Source organism: Prunus persica, chromosome G2, assembly GCF_000346465.2.
Source record: "Prunus persica cultivar Lovell chromosome G2, Prunus_persica_NCBIv2, whole genome shotgun sequence".
Taxonomy (NCBI): Eukaryota; Viridiplantae; Streptophyta; class Magnoliopsida; order Rosales; family Rosaceae; genus Prunus; species Prunus persica.
The window spans coordinates 2,089,467-2,103,885 of NC_034010.1; the positions used below are offsets into that span (position 1 = coordinate 2,089,467).

General features: G+C 31.9%; 1 protein-coding gene across 1 annotated transcript; it reads right to left on the reverse strand.

Annotated features, from left to right (window-relative positions):
* LOC18785930 (cinnamoyl-CoA reductase 1) lies at positions 5,281-8,858 on the reverse strand. The gene is made up of 6 exons (XM_007218284.2): positions 8,601-8,858; positions 8,041-8,210; positions 7,188-7,379; positions 6,447-6,609; positions 6,064-6,247; positions 5,281-5,705 (listed from the first exon to the last, which is right to left on the reverse strand). Exons 1-6 carry the CDS (start codon positions 8,716-8,718, stop codon positions 5,561-5,563), a joined length of 972 nt encoding a protein of 323 aa, XP_007218346.1. The 5' UTR covers positions 8,719-8,858; the 3' UTR covers positions 5,281-5,560.

The window sequence follows — 14,419 nt, forward strand, 5'->3', positions numbered from 1 at the left end:
TATTATAATTAATTTCATAATTACTTAATAAATACTAATTAAGTATATTTATTTATCTTAAATAATTTGGTCAGTCAAACACTGAAAACCATGCTTCGGATTCTGAAAATCTTGAGGTTGAATTAGAACTAAGTGATTTGTTATTGAATTTACAGCCTATTAAGCAGGTATATTTCAATTGACGTTTACAAGTTATTCTTTCCACTTGAATGTAGCAAGTCATTTTTATCTTGTTTCTTGTTTTTATTTGTTCATTAAAAAAATTTAAATTAACTTCTCTTCAGATCATATAGTATTGAAGCCTTGCTAATGAAGTAATTGATTTATTCATTGAATGTTAAGATTATTTATTGACTTTATTTTTCAACTCAGCATCTCACAGGATAACCTAATCCGCGATGATAACAAAGTGATATTAATATTTAAATAGTATAGCCGTTCAGTTATACTATTTAAATATATTAGAATATTTTAAAAGTCTAGCCAATCGGCTATACTGTTAAAATATATTAACATTTAAACCGTATAGCCGCGCGGCTATACTCGTTAAATATTCGATATATTTAACTAGTATAGCTGCGTGGCTATGATATTTAAATTTGAATATTTTTAAAGTATAAGTATAGCCGCACGGCTATACTCTTTAAAATATATTAATATTCCAACCATATAGCCGTGCAGCTATACTGCACAAAATGGTTTTCTTTTTTGTAATTAAGTAATATCTTTGTCCTTTTTAATTACTTTAATCTATATATATAAAGCAAAAAACAGAGAATGGTGAAACATTCAAAATACTAGAAAATGCCCTTGATTAATGCAAACATTAAGAATTGAAATTATTAATTAAATAAGGATAATACGGTACATTTAAACTTTTTCATATTAAACAATAATGGATCCTATTTTTATGGAACACAACTACCCATTATCTTTTTTAATTCTTTTTAATTCTAAAATAAATTTAAATTTAAAAAAAAAATGTCTCTCGCAGGCGCGGAAGCACGTGTGGAGAGGCCAGTTAGTAATTATGTTTTAGTTATTATTTCTGTGGTGAATAATTTGTATTTAAATATTTTACTAATTTCATAAATTACTAAATAAATAGTAATGAATTATTTTGTTTACTTTGTTTTTTAGTTTCTATACAAAATTAGTTTGTGTAGTTTAATAATATTTGCAATTAAGTAATATCTTAGTGTCCGTTTGACATTGCTTATTTGGGGTGATAAGTGATTTTTTAAAAATTTTTAGAAGCCCAACCTGTTTGGTAAACTGTGAGAAAATCACTTATTGTTAAAAATTGCTATGAGAGAAAGCTATAAAGGAAAGTAGCTAATGAGGTGCTTTCATTTTCTAATTATGCAAGAATCAGTTTTGAAATTTCTCGCAAATCTGACAGTGATTATTTTCACAGCACAGCAATGCCAAACTGGCGCCTCATTAAATTATATTAACTATTATTTATGTTTTAATTATTCTTTATTTAATGAATAACTAGCCCCTTGGCACACGCTCACGCATGTGCCAATTGGTTTTATTTTTTATTTTATTTTTAGAATTAAGAAAAGATAATATGGGTTGTTATGTTCTATAAAAATAGGACCTATTATCTAATTTTAATTCAATTTTTTTAATATGAAAAAAAATATGAATTTACCATATTATCCTCATTTAATTAATAATTTTAATTCTTAATGTTTGAATTAACCAAGGGCATTTTCTGGTATTTTGAATGTTTCACCATTCTCTGTCTTTTGTTTTATATATATATAGATTAGTATTTAACTATTTTAATTAATTTCATAAATTACTTAATAAATACTAATTAAGGTTATTTATTTATCTTAAATAATTTGGACAGTCAAACATTGAAAACCATGCTTCAGATTCTGAAAATCTTGAGGTTGAATTAGAACAAAGTGATTTGTTATTGAATTTGCGGCCTATTAAGCTTCTTTCCACTTGAATCAACACATGTCATTTTTATCTTTTTCTTGTTTTTATTTGTTCAGTAAAAAATTTTAAATTAACTTCTCTTCAGATCATATAATATTGAAGCCTTGCTAATGATGTAATTGATTTATTCATTGAAAGTTAAGATTATTGATTGACTTTCATTTTTAACTCTGCATCTCACAGGATAATCTAATTCCTGATGATAACAAATTGATATTAATATTTAAATAATATAGCCTCATGGTTATACTATTTAAATATATTTGAATATTTTAAAAGTACAGTCACGCCACTATACTGTTAAAATATATTAATATTTCAAAAGTATAGCGCAGCTGTACTCTTTTAATTATTCGTATATATTTAAAAGTATCGTCGCGCGGCTATACTTGTTAAATACTATAATATATTTAACGAGTATAGCCGAATAGCCGCTCGGCTATACTGCACAAAATGATTTTCTTTTTTTGTAATAAAGTAATATCTTTGCCCTTTTTAATTGCTTTAATGAGTAATTACGTTTTAATTATTATTTCTTTGGTGAATAATTAGTATTTAAATATTTTACTAATTTTATAAATTACTTAATAAATAGTAATTAATTATTTGTGGACTTTGTTTTTTTATTTATTTATTTATACAACATTCGTTTGTTTAGTTTAATATTGGCAATTAAGTAATATCCTAGCCTTATTTAATTATATTAACTAATATTTATGTTTTAATTATTCTTTATTTAATGAATAATTAGAATTTAACTATTTTAATTAATTTCCTAATTACTTAGTAAATACTAATTAATTATATTTATTTATCTTAAATAATGGTTAGATAATTTGCAACAAATTTTCAATGTAGGGTACTTCATTGTTAAAATATACCCCAACGTTATTAAAATTGGAAGTGCATGGACAAAGATGTCTTAAGGGTACAATTGTTGTGGGGTACCAAACCGCAATTAACCCCATAATATATTATTTAACATATAGAATTAGTTATAAACAACTTATAATTTAGACATGACAAAATTAGAAATATTTAGCTCTAACATGTAACTCTTGAATTTTTATTTGTTTGATATACTTGTATTTTCTATTTCGGCCCCCCAACTTTACAATTCTAGCTTTGTCCCTGTGTGAGTTAGTGGATGAAAATAGTGGAGATGCTGTGTGAAAAAACACCTTCACATCGATCAACTACAGCATCAAAAAATCCCTCTTCTAATAAATCTGCTTTGAACAATTGAAGCCTTTCTTTTGCTCCCTCTAGTGAGATTAGGTGTTCTGTTTTCTTTGGATAATCTGTGGTATACACAAAAAGAACTAGTGATTTGGTCTAATTACTAAAATCATATAACATAGTAAGGGCAGCACTATATTTTACCTTCTTTGATAACTGAATTTATTTATTTTCTTGGTGTTAGGAAGGTCGGGGCACCAACTAATTCTTAGTCTAGTTGAAAACTAAACAATACAGAAAACCCAGAATTTGAAAGTGATCACTATTGAAAGAGCTGTTTAATATATGCTAGAAGTTTTGATAATGAAAAAATAAAAAGAATTGTACGTACTAATTTCAGAGAGACGGGTTGGTGATCCACTACTAACAACACCGATATTGTTCTCAATGTAACCACTTACAAAGCCTAATATGTGTGGGGTTTACATGCAGGAATGGATTCCATTTTGATTCTATGAGGCCATTGTATTGTGTCGCTCTATATACGCTATTTTGATTCTATGAATGGATTCCATTTCTCGAAAAGAAAAGAAAAGAAAAACACCTACAAAGTCCAATAGGTATGGGGTTTTATCCCAAAATGGCTCGGAGATATTGGTAGTGAAACTATTCATTATATGTTGGATTTTATTTAGTCATGTTTCCGACGTGGGAATTGTATATATTCTTCAACAGCTTTGACAGTATAACCTCTTTGTAAGAAGACCAGCCAATCATGCTATGAAACCAGACGCTCCTGTTACACACAGCGCCTTCCTTCCTCTGCTCATCCTCTCTTTTTGTGTCTATATATCTCTATGCTCAGAATAAGCCGCTCAGAATAATTATGTTATGGCAGTCATTGTTTAGAAGAAAAAAAGATAACTATGTTGGCAGTCATGATTTTACTACAAAGGGATCGATCATCATATTCTCCTTGGCTCAAACACTTCATTTACAATCGACATCTCAAAGTTGGAATGATTCAACAAATCAGTTTTTACAGGAATTCCAAAATTTTAAAACAAAACGAGTCGAAATGGATTTCAAAAAGAGATACATGATATTAACCGGCTGCTTGAGTTAGAAGCTTCTAGACAGGAAACTTCTGAAGCGCTTAATTAACTGATTCAAAATGTTTGCAAGAAATACTAAGAGTGCCTTAACTAAGATTTCTTTGAAGACAGTGAAGTAAAACAAATCCAGCTTGAACTTTTTATTTATAGTTATTCTGAAAATTTACACATGATAAACTTGTAAAGCAACACTAAAGAGGTGGATGTGCTTTACATACAGGAAGATTGAGCCATGTATAAAGATCTAAAAGCAACTTCGGAGCATTTGCCTAACCAACTCAGATGCTGACTGCAGAATGGAGGAGGGAAGTATTTCTCAAGCAAACACAAAGTAACCACTACATTTGATTCCAACTTATATATATATATATATATATATATATATATATGTTGCAATTGATGCATGGACACAATCTGATTTCCTGTGCATAAGTATATCTTGAATCGCCTCGATGACACACTGTATGATGTTTATGCAGCATTCAAGACGGCTAGAGAAGTTTGGGAATCTCTTGAGAAAAAATATAAAAATAAAGATGCAGGATCCAAGAAATTTGGTGTAGACAGATTTCTGGTTTTCAAGATGGTAGAATCCAAACCTGTTGTCAAACAAGTTGAAGACCTCTGGAAAATTATCCATGAGATTCTTGCTTAAGGCATGAAGATCAATGAATCTTTCCAAGTGACATCTTTGATTGAAAAACTTCACCAAATTGGAAGAATTCATGTTAGTTTTTTCAATAAATATTCATTTGTATTACATTGTAAAATTATTCATGCTAGAAACTTAGAATATGTCGATTTAAATTTGAAATGAATTTTGCAAACATGGGTTTAGCTACATTGGCTAGAGTGGATGTAATCTCCACTTTGCACCCGAGTTTGAGTCCTCCTTCCTATAGTTTAGATTATATTAAAGTAGAATATCGCTTGTATAAAAATAAAAAAAAATCGAATTGAATTTTAGACTTCTGAACAAGATGTTCTAAAGTTGATTGATTCAAAACATTTGCAACAAAAGAGTGCCTTAAAACAAGTTGAACTTTATTTTTTTATTCACATAGTCATTTTGAAACTTCACAAATGATTTACATGCAGGAAGATTGAGCTATGTATAAAATCTGAAAGCAGCTTCTGAGTGCATATGTCTAGTCAACTCTGGGGCTATCTTAATTTAAGAAAATCTTAACAGGAACATTATAATTTTCAGCATCTCTTTGGAGTACTTCAGCAGAAAACAAAGTTCAAATTGTCAATATTCGATCAACTTGTGCAGCAAAATAACAAGTTGCTATCAATTGCATAATTCAAATCTTGAGGAAGCCTTTCTCCTTCAGGCTTTCAACAGTGTCCCTAAGACTTACTTCCAAAGGAAGGAAAGTAATTCCTAAACCTTTTGCTTTCTCCACGGATACTTGATATGTTGGCTCCGGAGGAGCGCCTACTTCACATCTGCCAATAACAAAAAATAGATTAAAAAATTCCCATAGAAATATGCCACATTCAGTGAGTTTGAGGATATTCCTAACTGGTGTAGATTTGGTGTTTTGCAAGTCCAAATGTAATTTAGATTCTTCTCTGTTTTTATATGTGATATTCTTCAAATCTGAAAAGGTAAGTTTTCAGATTGATGTGAAAGATAATAATTTTCACTGCCATTTGGTTTAGTTACTCAAGATATCTGAGAAGAAAAAGAAAATTTATTACTGATATATTTAAGCAGAGTAGATCATTAAGTGGGATAAAGAAAGTAATCTGAATTAATGGCAATCGGGCACCAATTTGTGGCATTTTATCAATGATAGCTTACTTTTCAGAAAGCAAAGTGGGATAAAGTTGTCGTAAAATCTTCAGAGTCTTGGAAACGCTTGCAACATGGCCCACTAAACAATATCTTCCAGCAGCTGAAGGAACTTCAAATGCTTGAATATGAGCAGAGGCAACATCTCTAACATCAATGAATCTGTAATTTGAAACAGGTGTTGTTTGGGTGCCTGTGCAAAAGAGAGAGAGAAAACAATCAACTCAATTTATTTGTTACTTGAAGCAACAGGTTGATAAGTTCAGACAGATTTAAGCTACTGTCTTGACACATCTAATTCTAATTTAGTAAATTTGCTGGGACAAGGCCTGGATCTCCACTTTCCATGCTATCTGCCTCAACTGATAAAAAAGAAAGTTGCTGAAGCGTACCACTTATGAGATTCTGAATCAGCTCCACAGAGAGATTAAGAGTTGGCTGTAAGAGTGGACCAATCACAAACCCTGGATTCATTATAACCAAGTCAATCCCATTTCCTTTAGCATATTCCCAGGCAGCCTTCTCAGCTAAAGTTTTTGAGAGCATATACCATTGCTGAACAAATGCAAAAGGAAGATTATATCGAGCTTGTAGTTCATGCAAAACCAAGATGTATTGCTTTGTCTTACATTAAGCTTTTTAATATTTCTAATATAATTTAAAGATTGAGATGAATGATTTGGCAGACTTTGAGTAGGATACATTTATTACATACACCTAATGTTCTGTACTCTTTTTTTTCTGAGGAAGAAAAAAACACAGATGATATAGTTTAATGCTGATAGCTAGAATGCCCTTGTGCAAGCTTTGGTTCCCAAAAATTGTAAAGATTCTTAATTTTATGAAAAAGAGCATCGATTTCCAACGAAAAAATGCCCAAAATGAGGTGCGGCAAACAGTGAGACACCTTGAATGCCGGAAGATGCACAACAACTTAAAAGCTGCTTTTGTAGGATAAGTAAAGAACAGTGGAAAATATAAAGAATGAAGAAGTATTCTTATAATTGAAACCAGACACCTGTTAAGGTGACAAGATTAGATCCTGTTTCCATTGACAGGGAAATATAGCACACTAACAATGAATCAAAAGTTAAATTTGGAGAAGGATAATAACATGCCTACATTATACACACCTTGTGGTTCTCACAAACAACTTGATCTGAATAACATGTTTCATCAATTACCACATCAGAGGTCAGAGGTTTTCCACTCAGCATTACTGAAGCCATAGAAGATGTTAAAACCACTCTCTTGACAGTAGAAAATTTCACGCATGATTTGAGAACATTGAGTGTTCCATTCACTGCAGGGTCAACTATTTCTGCCTGAATTGTGGAGACAAAGAATCATTATGGTTTCACATAAAAAGTATTAGAAGTATGTTGATTCTCTAAATACATATAGAAACCCGCAAACGCATGATCCTGCACACAGGGAAATGGAACCTATCTGTTAAAGCTAGACATCAAAACCCAAATTCAAATAGGTTTTTTTGGAAACACCAAATGAATCTATCCAGGAATCTAGTCCCACTCCCCTGTCTCTGATGAAAAATATGGGAAAGAAGCAGCCAATTACTAAACTATGAAAGCAAACGATAAAGATCAGTGCTGTCTATTCGGAGTGAGGGAAAAGATCTTAAAAGAATCTCTTAAGAAGATGCACGAAACAAATAATATGAGTTGGTTTACACTTTTCATCCTGATATGCTAATGATTCTGAAATGGCTAGTGAGCATTGCCTGCATAAGTTGCCAATGAAATTTCTTGTTTTGTTCGGACATGTCTCAGCAAACTACTAATGCAACCAAGTTTTCTTTTTCCTTATTGTTAAAGACTCAAGATGCACAAAGTACGGTTCCCTCCAGTCGAATTTACAAATTATGCATGAATGCCATGTTACATACACTTGGTAAAAGAAGTCCTGTAAGCAACAGACTATTATGAGAATGGTAGAACATTTGAAGTATGAAGTGAAGGGACAAACCTGTGGGTCAGTAGCCGAAAATTGTACAGGGGATGCTGTATGAAAAACACCTTCACATCCATCGACTACAGTGTCAAAAGATCCTTCTTGTATCAAATCTGCTTTGAACAAATGAAGCCTCTCTTTTGCTCCATCCAGTGAGAGCAAGTGTTCTGTTTTCTTTGGATCATCTGTGGCATACATAAACAGAACAAGTGAGAATAAAAACACAAGAAGCACTTGAAATGGAATATATGTGCACAAGGCAAAGTGGCAAAGACCGACTGCAGTTACTGCTGGGGCTTAAATTGGAAATTGAGCTAGGCCACCAAAGCCCCAAGAAACAAAAAACGCAAAAAAGTTTAAATTGGATACACATTTTGTCATTTCAAACGAAAACACATATGACTTGACACTCCAGATGAAGAGATCAGAAAGTGACTACATACTAGAGTTCTCTTTTGGAATACAAAAACAAACAAAACCCAGAATTCGAAAATGACAATTATTGGTATACATAGATATGATCAAGTTTAGAAAAAGGGAAAAGAAAAGACTTGGAAGCAAGTACTAAGACTAACTTGGGTCACGAACAGTAGCTTTGACAGTATAACCTCGTTGCAATAAGAGCTTAACTAGCCACGATGCTATGTAACCGGAGGCTCCTGTTACACAAACAACCTTTGTTGCTCCACTCATCCTATCTCGCTTTGTGTCTGTTTGTCTGTCTCCAGGCTCAGAATAAGATTAGGATCATTGGAGGCAAATTCAGTTGGTGTATTTTATCGTGAAGAAGGCAAAAGAAGATTAGGCACATTGGAGGCAAATTCAGTCTTCGCTTTGAATGGCCGTCATTGCTTACGATAAGTGTTGACCAAAAAATAGAATTTTATTGTGAAGAGAAAAGGATAAATTATTAATTTATTATGTGTATAAGTCACAACTACGCAACTCAATGGTTTCTAATTTTGCTAATTTTTTGTAAGAATGACTTTTGAATAAATACTTAAAAATAAATTATTCGAATTGTTGATATATGAGGATAAAATGTTCAGTAACGGATATTAGCAAAATATCATTTTATCTAATGTTGGTAGTCACTAAAAACGACAAATATTGAAGTATTATCGAAAATATTACCGATATTTAATGAAATATGATATAGTTTTAATTTTCAATAAAACCAATTTCTTATGAAAAAAGTATCTTTGTAAAAATGCACATACATATGCACTGATTTCATGGGTTTGCTTTCTCTCTTCTTTTTGTTTTTTTCCCTTAAATTCTGGGATTGCATTCTTAATTCAGCCAAAAAAGTCAATACAAACTAGTCACAAAGGGCTATTACAATAACAGAGCGATCTAACATCAAAATTAAGACAACATAGGGTTCATCCACTAATGATCACGTAGAATTGAAGAAACTTTATCATAGGCATCCCAACTAAAAGTACAAATTCAGAACAACCAAAAGTAGATAAAACTTGAAAAAACCAAGCTATAACAATACAAATAAAACTCTCACAAAGGATGAAGGGAAAATATATTGGGTAGGGATTTCAAATTCTCAATTATAACATAGGAGAACTGATGTGTGGATATTTATATAGCTTTTTGATAAATATTTCCCTTAGATTTTGTATAATTGGATTGGTTAATTGCACTAAATTTAATTGTTTTATTGGTGCTCAATTTTGGAAATACATGGGGAAAAAAAAAAAAAGTGCAGTTTTGGGTGTATAGAGAAATTCTGGTGGAATCATCTCAATGGGCCTATGCAAAGTTGATGATGGATGGCACCCAAACTCAAGAGAAGGAAGCTGGGCTTGGAATCCAAATGCAAGTGGTTGGGTGTGAAGGGCTAATGTGGGAAGACAAACATTTTTTTGTTAGATTGATTTTTATATATGAATTATCTCCTTTTTGGTTAAGGATTTTGAGTCCACGTCGGCTAGGTATTTTAGTTAGGTTATTTTATTAGTTTTATCCCTTGGACTATATAAGGGATGCTTCCTTATTGTTGGGGGGACAATATTTCCGTGAAGAAGAGATCAAGGATTTTGACAAAAGTTGCAGAAGGCTGACGGCAAAGCAAGGGGAGAAAGGCTCAAGTCTAGGGTTTTTCTAAACTTATGCTATTTTTTATTATGATTTCAATTATGATTATGAGGAACTAATTTTCTTAGTTAGGTTTGTTGTGCTTAATTTGTTTAATTTGGTTTGGATGTCTGATCAGCATCTAAGTTGAATTAGTGTGATGCAAGTTAGAGTAGATGTCATACTTAACTTGAGTTCTGCTTCTTGCAATTGATACTATGAATGACTAATTGTAGATGCCATGCAGTTAGAGTTTGTGTGATCGCTACATAATTTCCATAGAGCTTAATGGGTCTTTATGTGTCGAATTCATCTAGATGCCATAGAGAATTGCATGTAAAGATACTTTTGATGTGACCAGATGCCATGGCCATTGAATAATTTAGGAAAATTGATCATCAATAAGGGGAATTGCTTGGAATAGATAGGCTAAGGGATTGGGTAGGATTGGTTAAGGTGAAATCGGATGCTCTAGTGTCTTTCTCTCTTGTTTTTCCTAAATCCCTTGCGTCGTGCAACTTTGTATTTAGTTTTAATTGCTTTCTTTAATTTTAGTTTTTCTCAATTACAAATTCAAATCAATTTCATCCATTAAAGTTTCTCAATATAAAATTAGTTTCAGTTTAATTGGTAGGAATATTAAGAATTAAATCAATCCTTGTGGGATGATATTTGTGCTTACTTAGCTATACCATCTTTGATTCGTATACTTGCGAGCATTAAAATTTGATTAACTTGGTAAACCTAAATTTCACAACGAGAACAAATCATCTAGCACATGCATATCTAATATGAAAATAAAATTTGCACCAAAGACTCTGTAATTCAACTATTGAGAGAAGGTTGAAAGAGCACATACCCTTAGAGCAAATCTTGAAACCAAGTATGGTGTTCAAGTACAGAGATTGGTCCCTTAGATTTTGATTCTCCACACTTGATCTCCAAATAGGCACACTAAGGATGCACCTCCTAAAAGAATCTTCACCAAGAATGGAAGATAATAGGAGAATAAGGAAGCTTGGAGAGAAGATGGGTGCTAGCATCTTCTTCTCCGAGTGGCTGGCCAAGGGAGACTAGGTAGGAAGGCTTGATGTTTCCTCTCTTCTTAAATGTCTAACTTGAAAACCCTAAGGTTCTGTGAAGCTATGGCTTTCTATTTATGGGGCCACATGTATCACACCTTGTGACACATGTGAACATTAATCCACATGTGCCACACCCCCTTACAATGGCCTCTTTTTGGGCTATCTAAGTCCATCACATTTATCTCATAATGTATCACACATATGTCTAACTATATATGGTCCATTTCAATAAATCTTTAAGTCATGTAGGACCAAAACTAAAATTTCATAGCTTTAATTAATTTATTAAACTGTTCTAATTAGTTTAATTAGTTTAATGACTTAATAAATTAAGTCACTAACTTGTCTAGCTTATGTTGACCGTGTCAAGTCTTGGGTTAACAGTTTGACATTTGACTTTGAGATTGACTTTGACCAAGCCACAAAATCATTTATTCTCTTTTTAATTCTTAATCCATTACTTTTCGATGTGCGATCTTATAGGTCCTCATTAGCGAGGTCGTGGGTAAGAATCTTCTAAAACGAATGTGAATTGTATCCCTCAATACAATTCTCCCGGCTAATTATAATTAGTCCTTAAAGATCTTTCACAAACCATGAGTGACACCTAATATTATTTCAGGGTTACCCAAGTTAGATCGAATTCATTTAGAGAACCTAGTCAGTTTGTGATTGCAATACAATTTGGTCATTCTCTAACACAATACTCTATGTTGTCTTGTTGGGATATGGTTAACTCGTGTCAAATCCCTAACAAGACATTTATGGATTAAATGATTTACTTGGATGTATTGCAAACATTCTTGTATCAATTCTCATCCTATACTTTGGCCAAAGATTCAACGAATCATATCTTTAGAGTATTCTCTCTTCTTACTAAGAGTACAGATTCCTTGTTGTACATTTACATGTATCTTTGCACATGCTGAGTATCCTAAGGCACACATTTAAGTCACATCCTTTTGATACAATTGTATAGTGATCTTAAAGACAAATAACTCATACACAAGACAACTGTGATGTCTCAAGTATGAGGATTAATTTGTCTTATCGCAACTTAGAATTCTTTGTTAGAGACTGTGAGTAAGACTTCCATACAATAATTCTTGATTTGATCGCGTTCAGTGAACTCTACCTCTATAGAGCCCCTACACACCTGTCTCAATGTCTCCACACGAATGACTTGAGACTAGTTATCCTCCCAATAGTGTGTACCAGTCTTTGTGGGTCACCATTGTCCAATTTGTGATCCTATGACCAGGGACTTTTAGGATAGGATATTCCTATGAGGGAAAGGTCTCGTGAATCTAACTTCTTTAGACGACTTTCCATTTATATATTTATCCATGGACTTGTTACTTTGTGTACATTATGTATCTTGAAGTAATATTCACGCCCCATTGTATTTATTATATTATATCCTTAGAATTTTTCACTTTTATATTGGCTTCTAGGGCAGATATCTAACAAAAGAGATGTGGAAAGCTGTCACAATGGAGAGGTCAAAAACTCTCATAAAAGGAGAGGTGAAAACTACACAGAAAGCAAAGAGTCTCTGTGACTTATTCCAAACATGAAGAAACAAGAAGGATGTGGTAAAGATCCGACATTGAAATGCTGGAGGAGATTTGATACCGAGACGCATCCTTCAAGTGGAGGAAAATCATTACAAAACAAAGACAAATAGGGGAAACCTTTTGTCTTTGAAAATTGGGGAAAAGAGGAAAAGGGAGGAAGGGAGAAGGGGAGAGGGGAGGAAGAGAGGATGAGAAAGGAGAGGAAGAACAGTAGCTTCCTCCCCCCTCAAAATGAAAACAGTTGTAGAGTGTTTTTTGGGAGAAAAGAGGCTAGGGTTATACTCTCTCTTTAGTTAAAAACAAACTCAAGGCCATATATTTTTTTAATGGGAACGAATAACATTTCTTACCACATCAACCATGCATACACAAAACTGCAAGACCTTAATATTGTAGCAATTATATATACAAATATATATAGATATATATATATATCTATAGGCTTATTATCACAAAACGTCATTTAGGTTTATGAAACTATCAGATTGCATTTTTAATGTTTTTTTTGTGTCATTTGTGGTCCTCAAGATTAGTATGTGTGATCACAAATAGTCCCTGCTGTTAAGTTCCTTCAAAAACTCTGTTAGTTTGCTGACGTACCATATATATATATATATCACAAAACATCCCTGAGGTTCACGCACCTATCACAAATGGTCCCTGCTAAATTTTTTTATTTTTTAATTTAAAATTTATAAAATTTTGGTTTTCTTTTTAAAATTTTATGAATTTTAAATTATTTTAAATATATATTATATTTTAAATACATGTGACAATATATTATTGGAGATGTGGGCTCCATATATATGCCACATCAACAAACTAATGGAGTTTTAAACAAACCATTTAAAATTCATAAAATTAAAAAATTAAAAAACTAAGAGTTTAGGGTTCATAAATGGTCCTCAAGATTAAAATCCTTCTATAAATGGTTTTCTCATTTATAAATAATTAAAAAAAAAACCAAAATTTTATGAATTTTAAATTAAAAAATTAAAAAATTTCGTAGGGACCATTTGTGATAGGTGTGTGAACCTTAGGGATATTTTGTGATATATATGTCACGTCAACAAACTAACGGAGTTTTTGACGTAACCTAACGGCAGGGACCCTTTGTGATTGCACATATAATAACCTTAAGGACCACGAGTGACACAAAAAAACATTAAGGATGCAATTTGATAGTTTCGTAAACCTTAGGGACGTTTTGTGATATTAAGCCTATATCTATATATATTGTATACAGACACCCACGTATCAAGCATGGTTTTTCTGAAAAATATTTCCAAAATATAAATTAACATATAACTTCTTTTTTTTTTTTTTAATCATAGGGCAAAACTAATAATATATAGCTTCTGATTTAATGTTCAGGCTCTAGGAATCCCAAGGGGATTCTCCTGGTAATTTTTTTTTCTATGATTAAAAAAAAACATTGCTTTATTTATTTATTTTATAAATGTATACTACTACTAAGACTAGTAAAAGATGTATTGTATAGATTATATAAATAGAAGCTGGATAATTGTGATTTTCATACATATATATGTGTGTGTGTTTGTTTGTTAATTAACAAGTAAATAAAATCCTAATGCTATCCATCAAACATGTTTTACTGCAAACCATTAATCATTTTGAGTC

What these genes read in the sequence shown, in the direction of transcription:
- LOC18785930 (XM_007218284.2), bottom strand. Translation starts at nt 8,718, where the DNA reads ATGAGTGGAGCAACAAAGGTTGTTTGTGTAACAGGAGCCTCCGGTTAC. An exon ending in TTTCGGCTACTGACCCACAG is followed by an intron (nt 7,380 to 8,040) that starts GTTTGTCCCTTC and finishes TCCACAATTCAG; the next exon opens with GCAGAAATAGTTGACCCTGC. An exon ending in TTGTTTGTGAGAACCACAAG is followed by an intron (nt 6,610 to 7,187) that starts GTGTGTATAATG and finishes GCATTTGTTCAG; the next exon opens with CAATGGTATATGCTCTCAAA.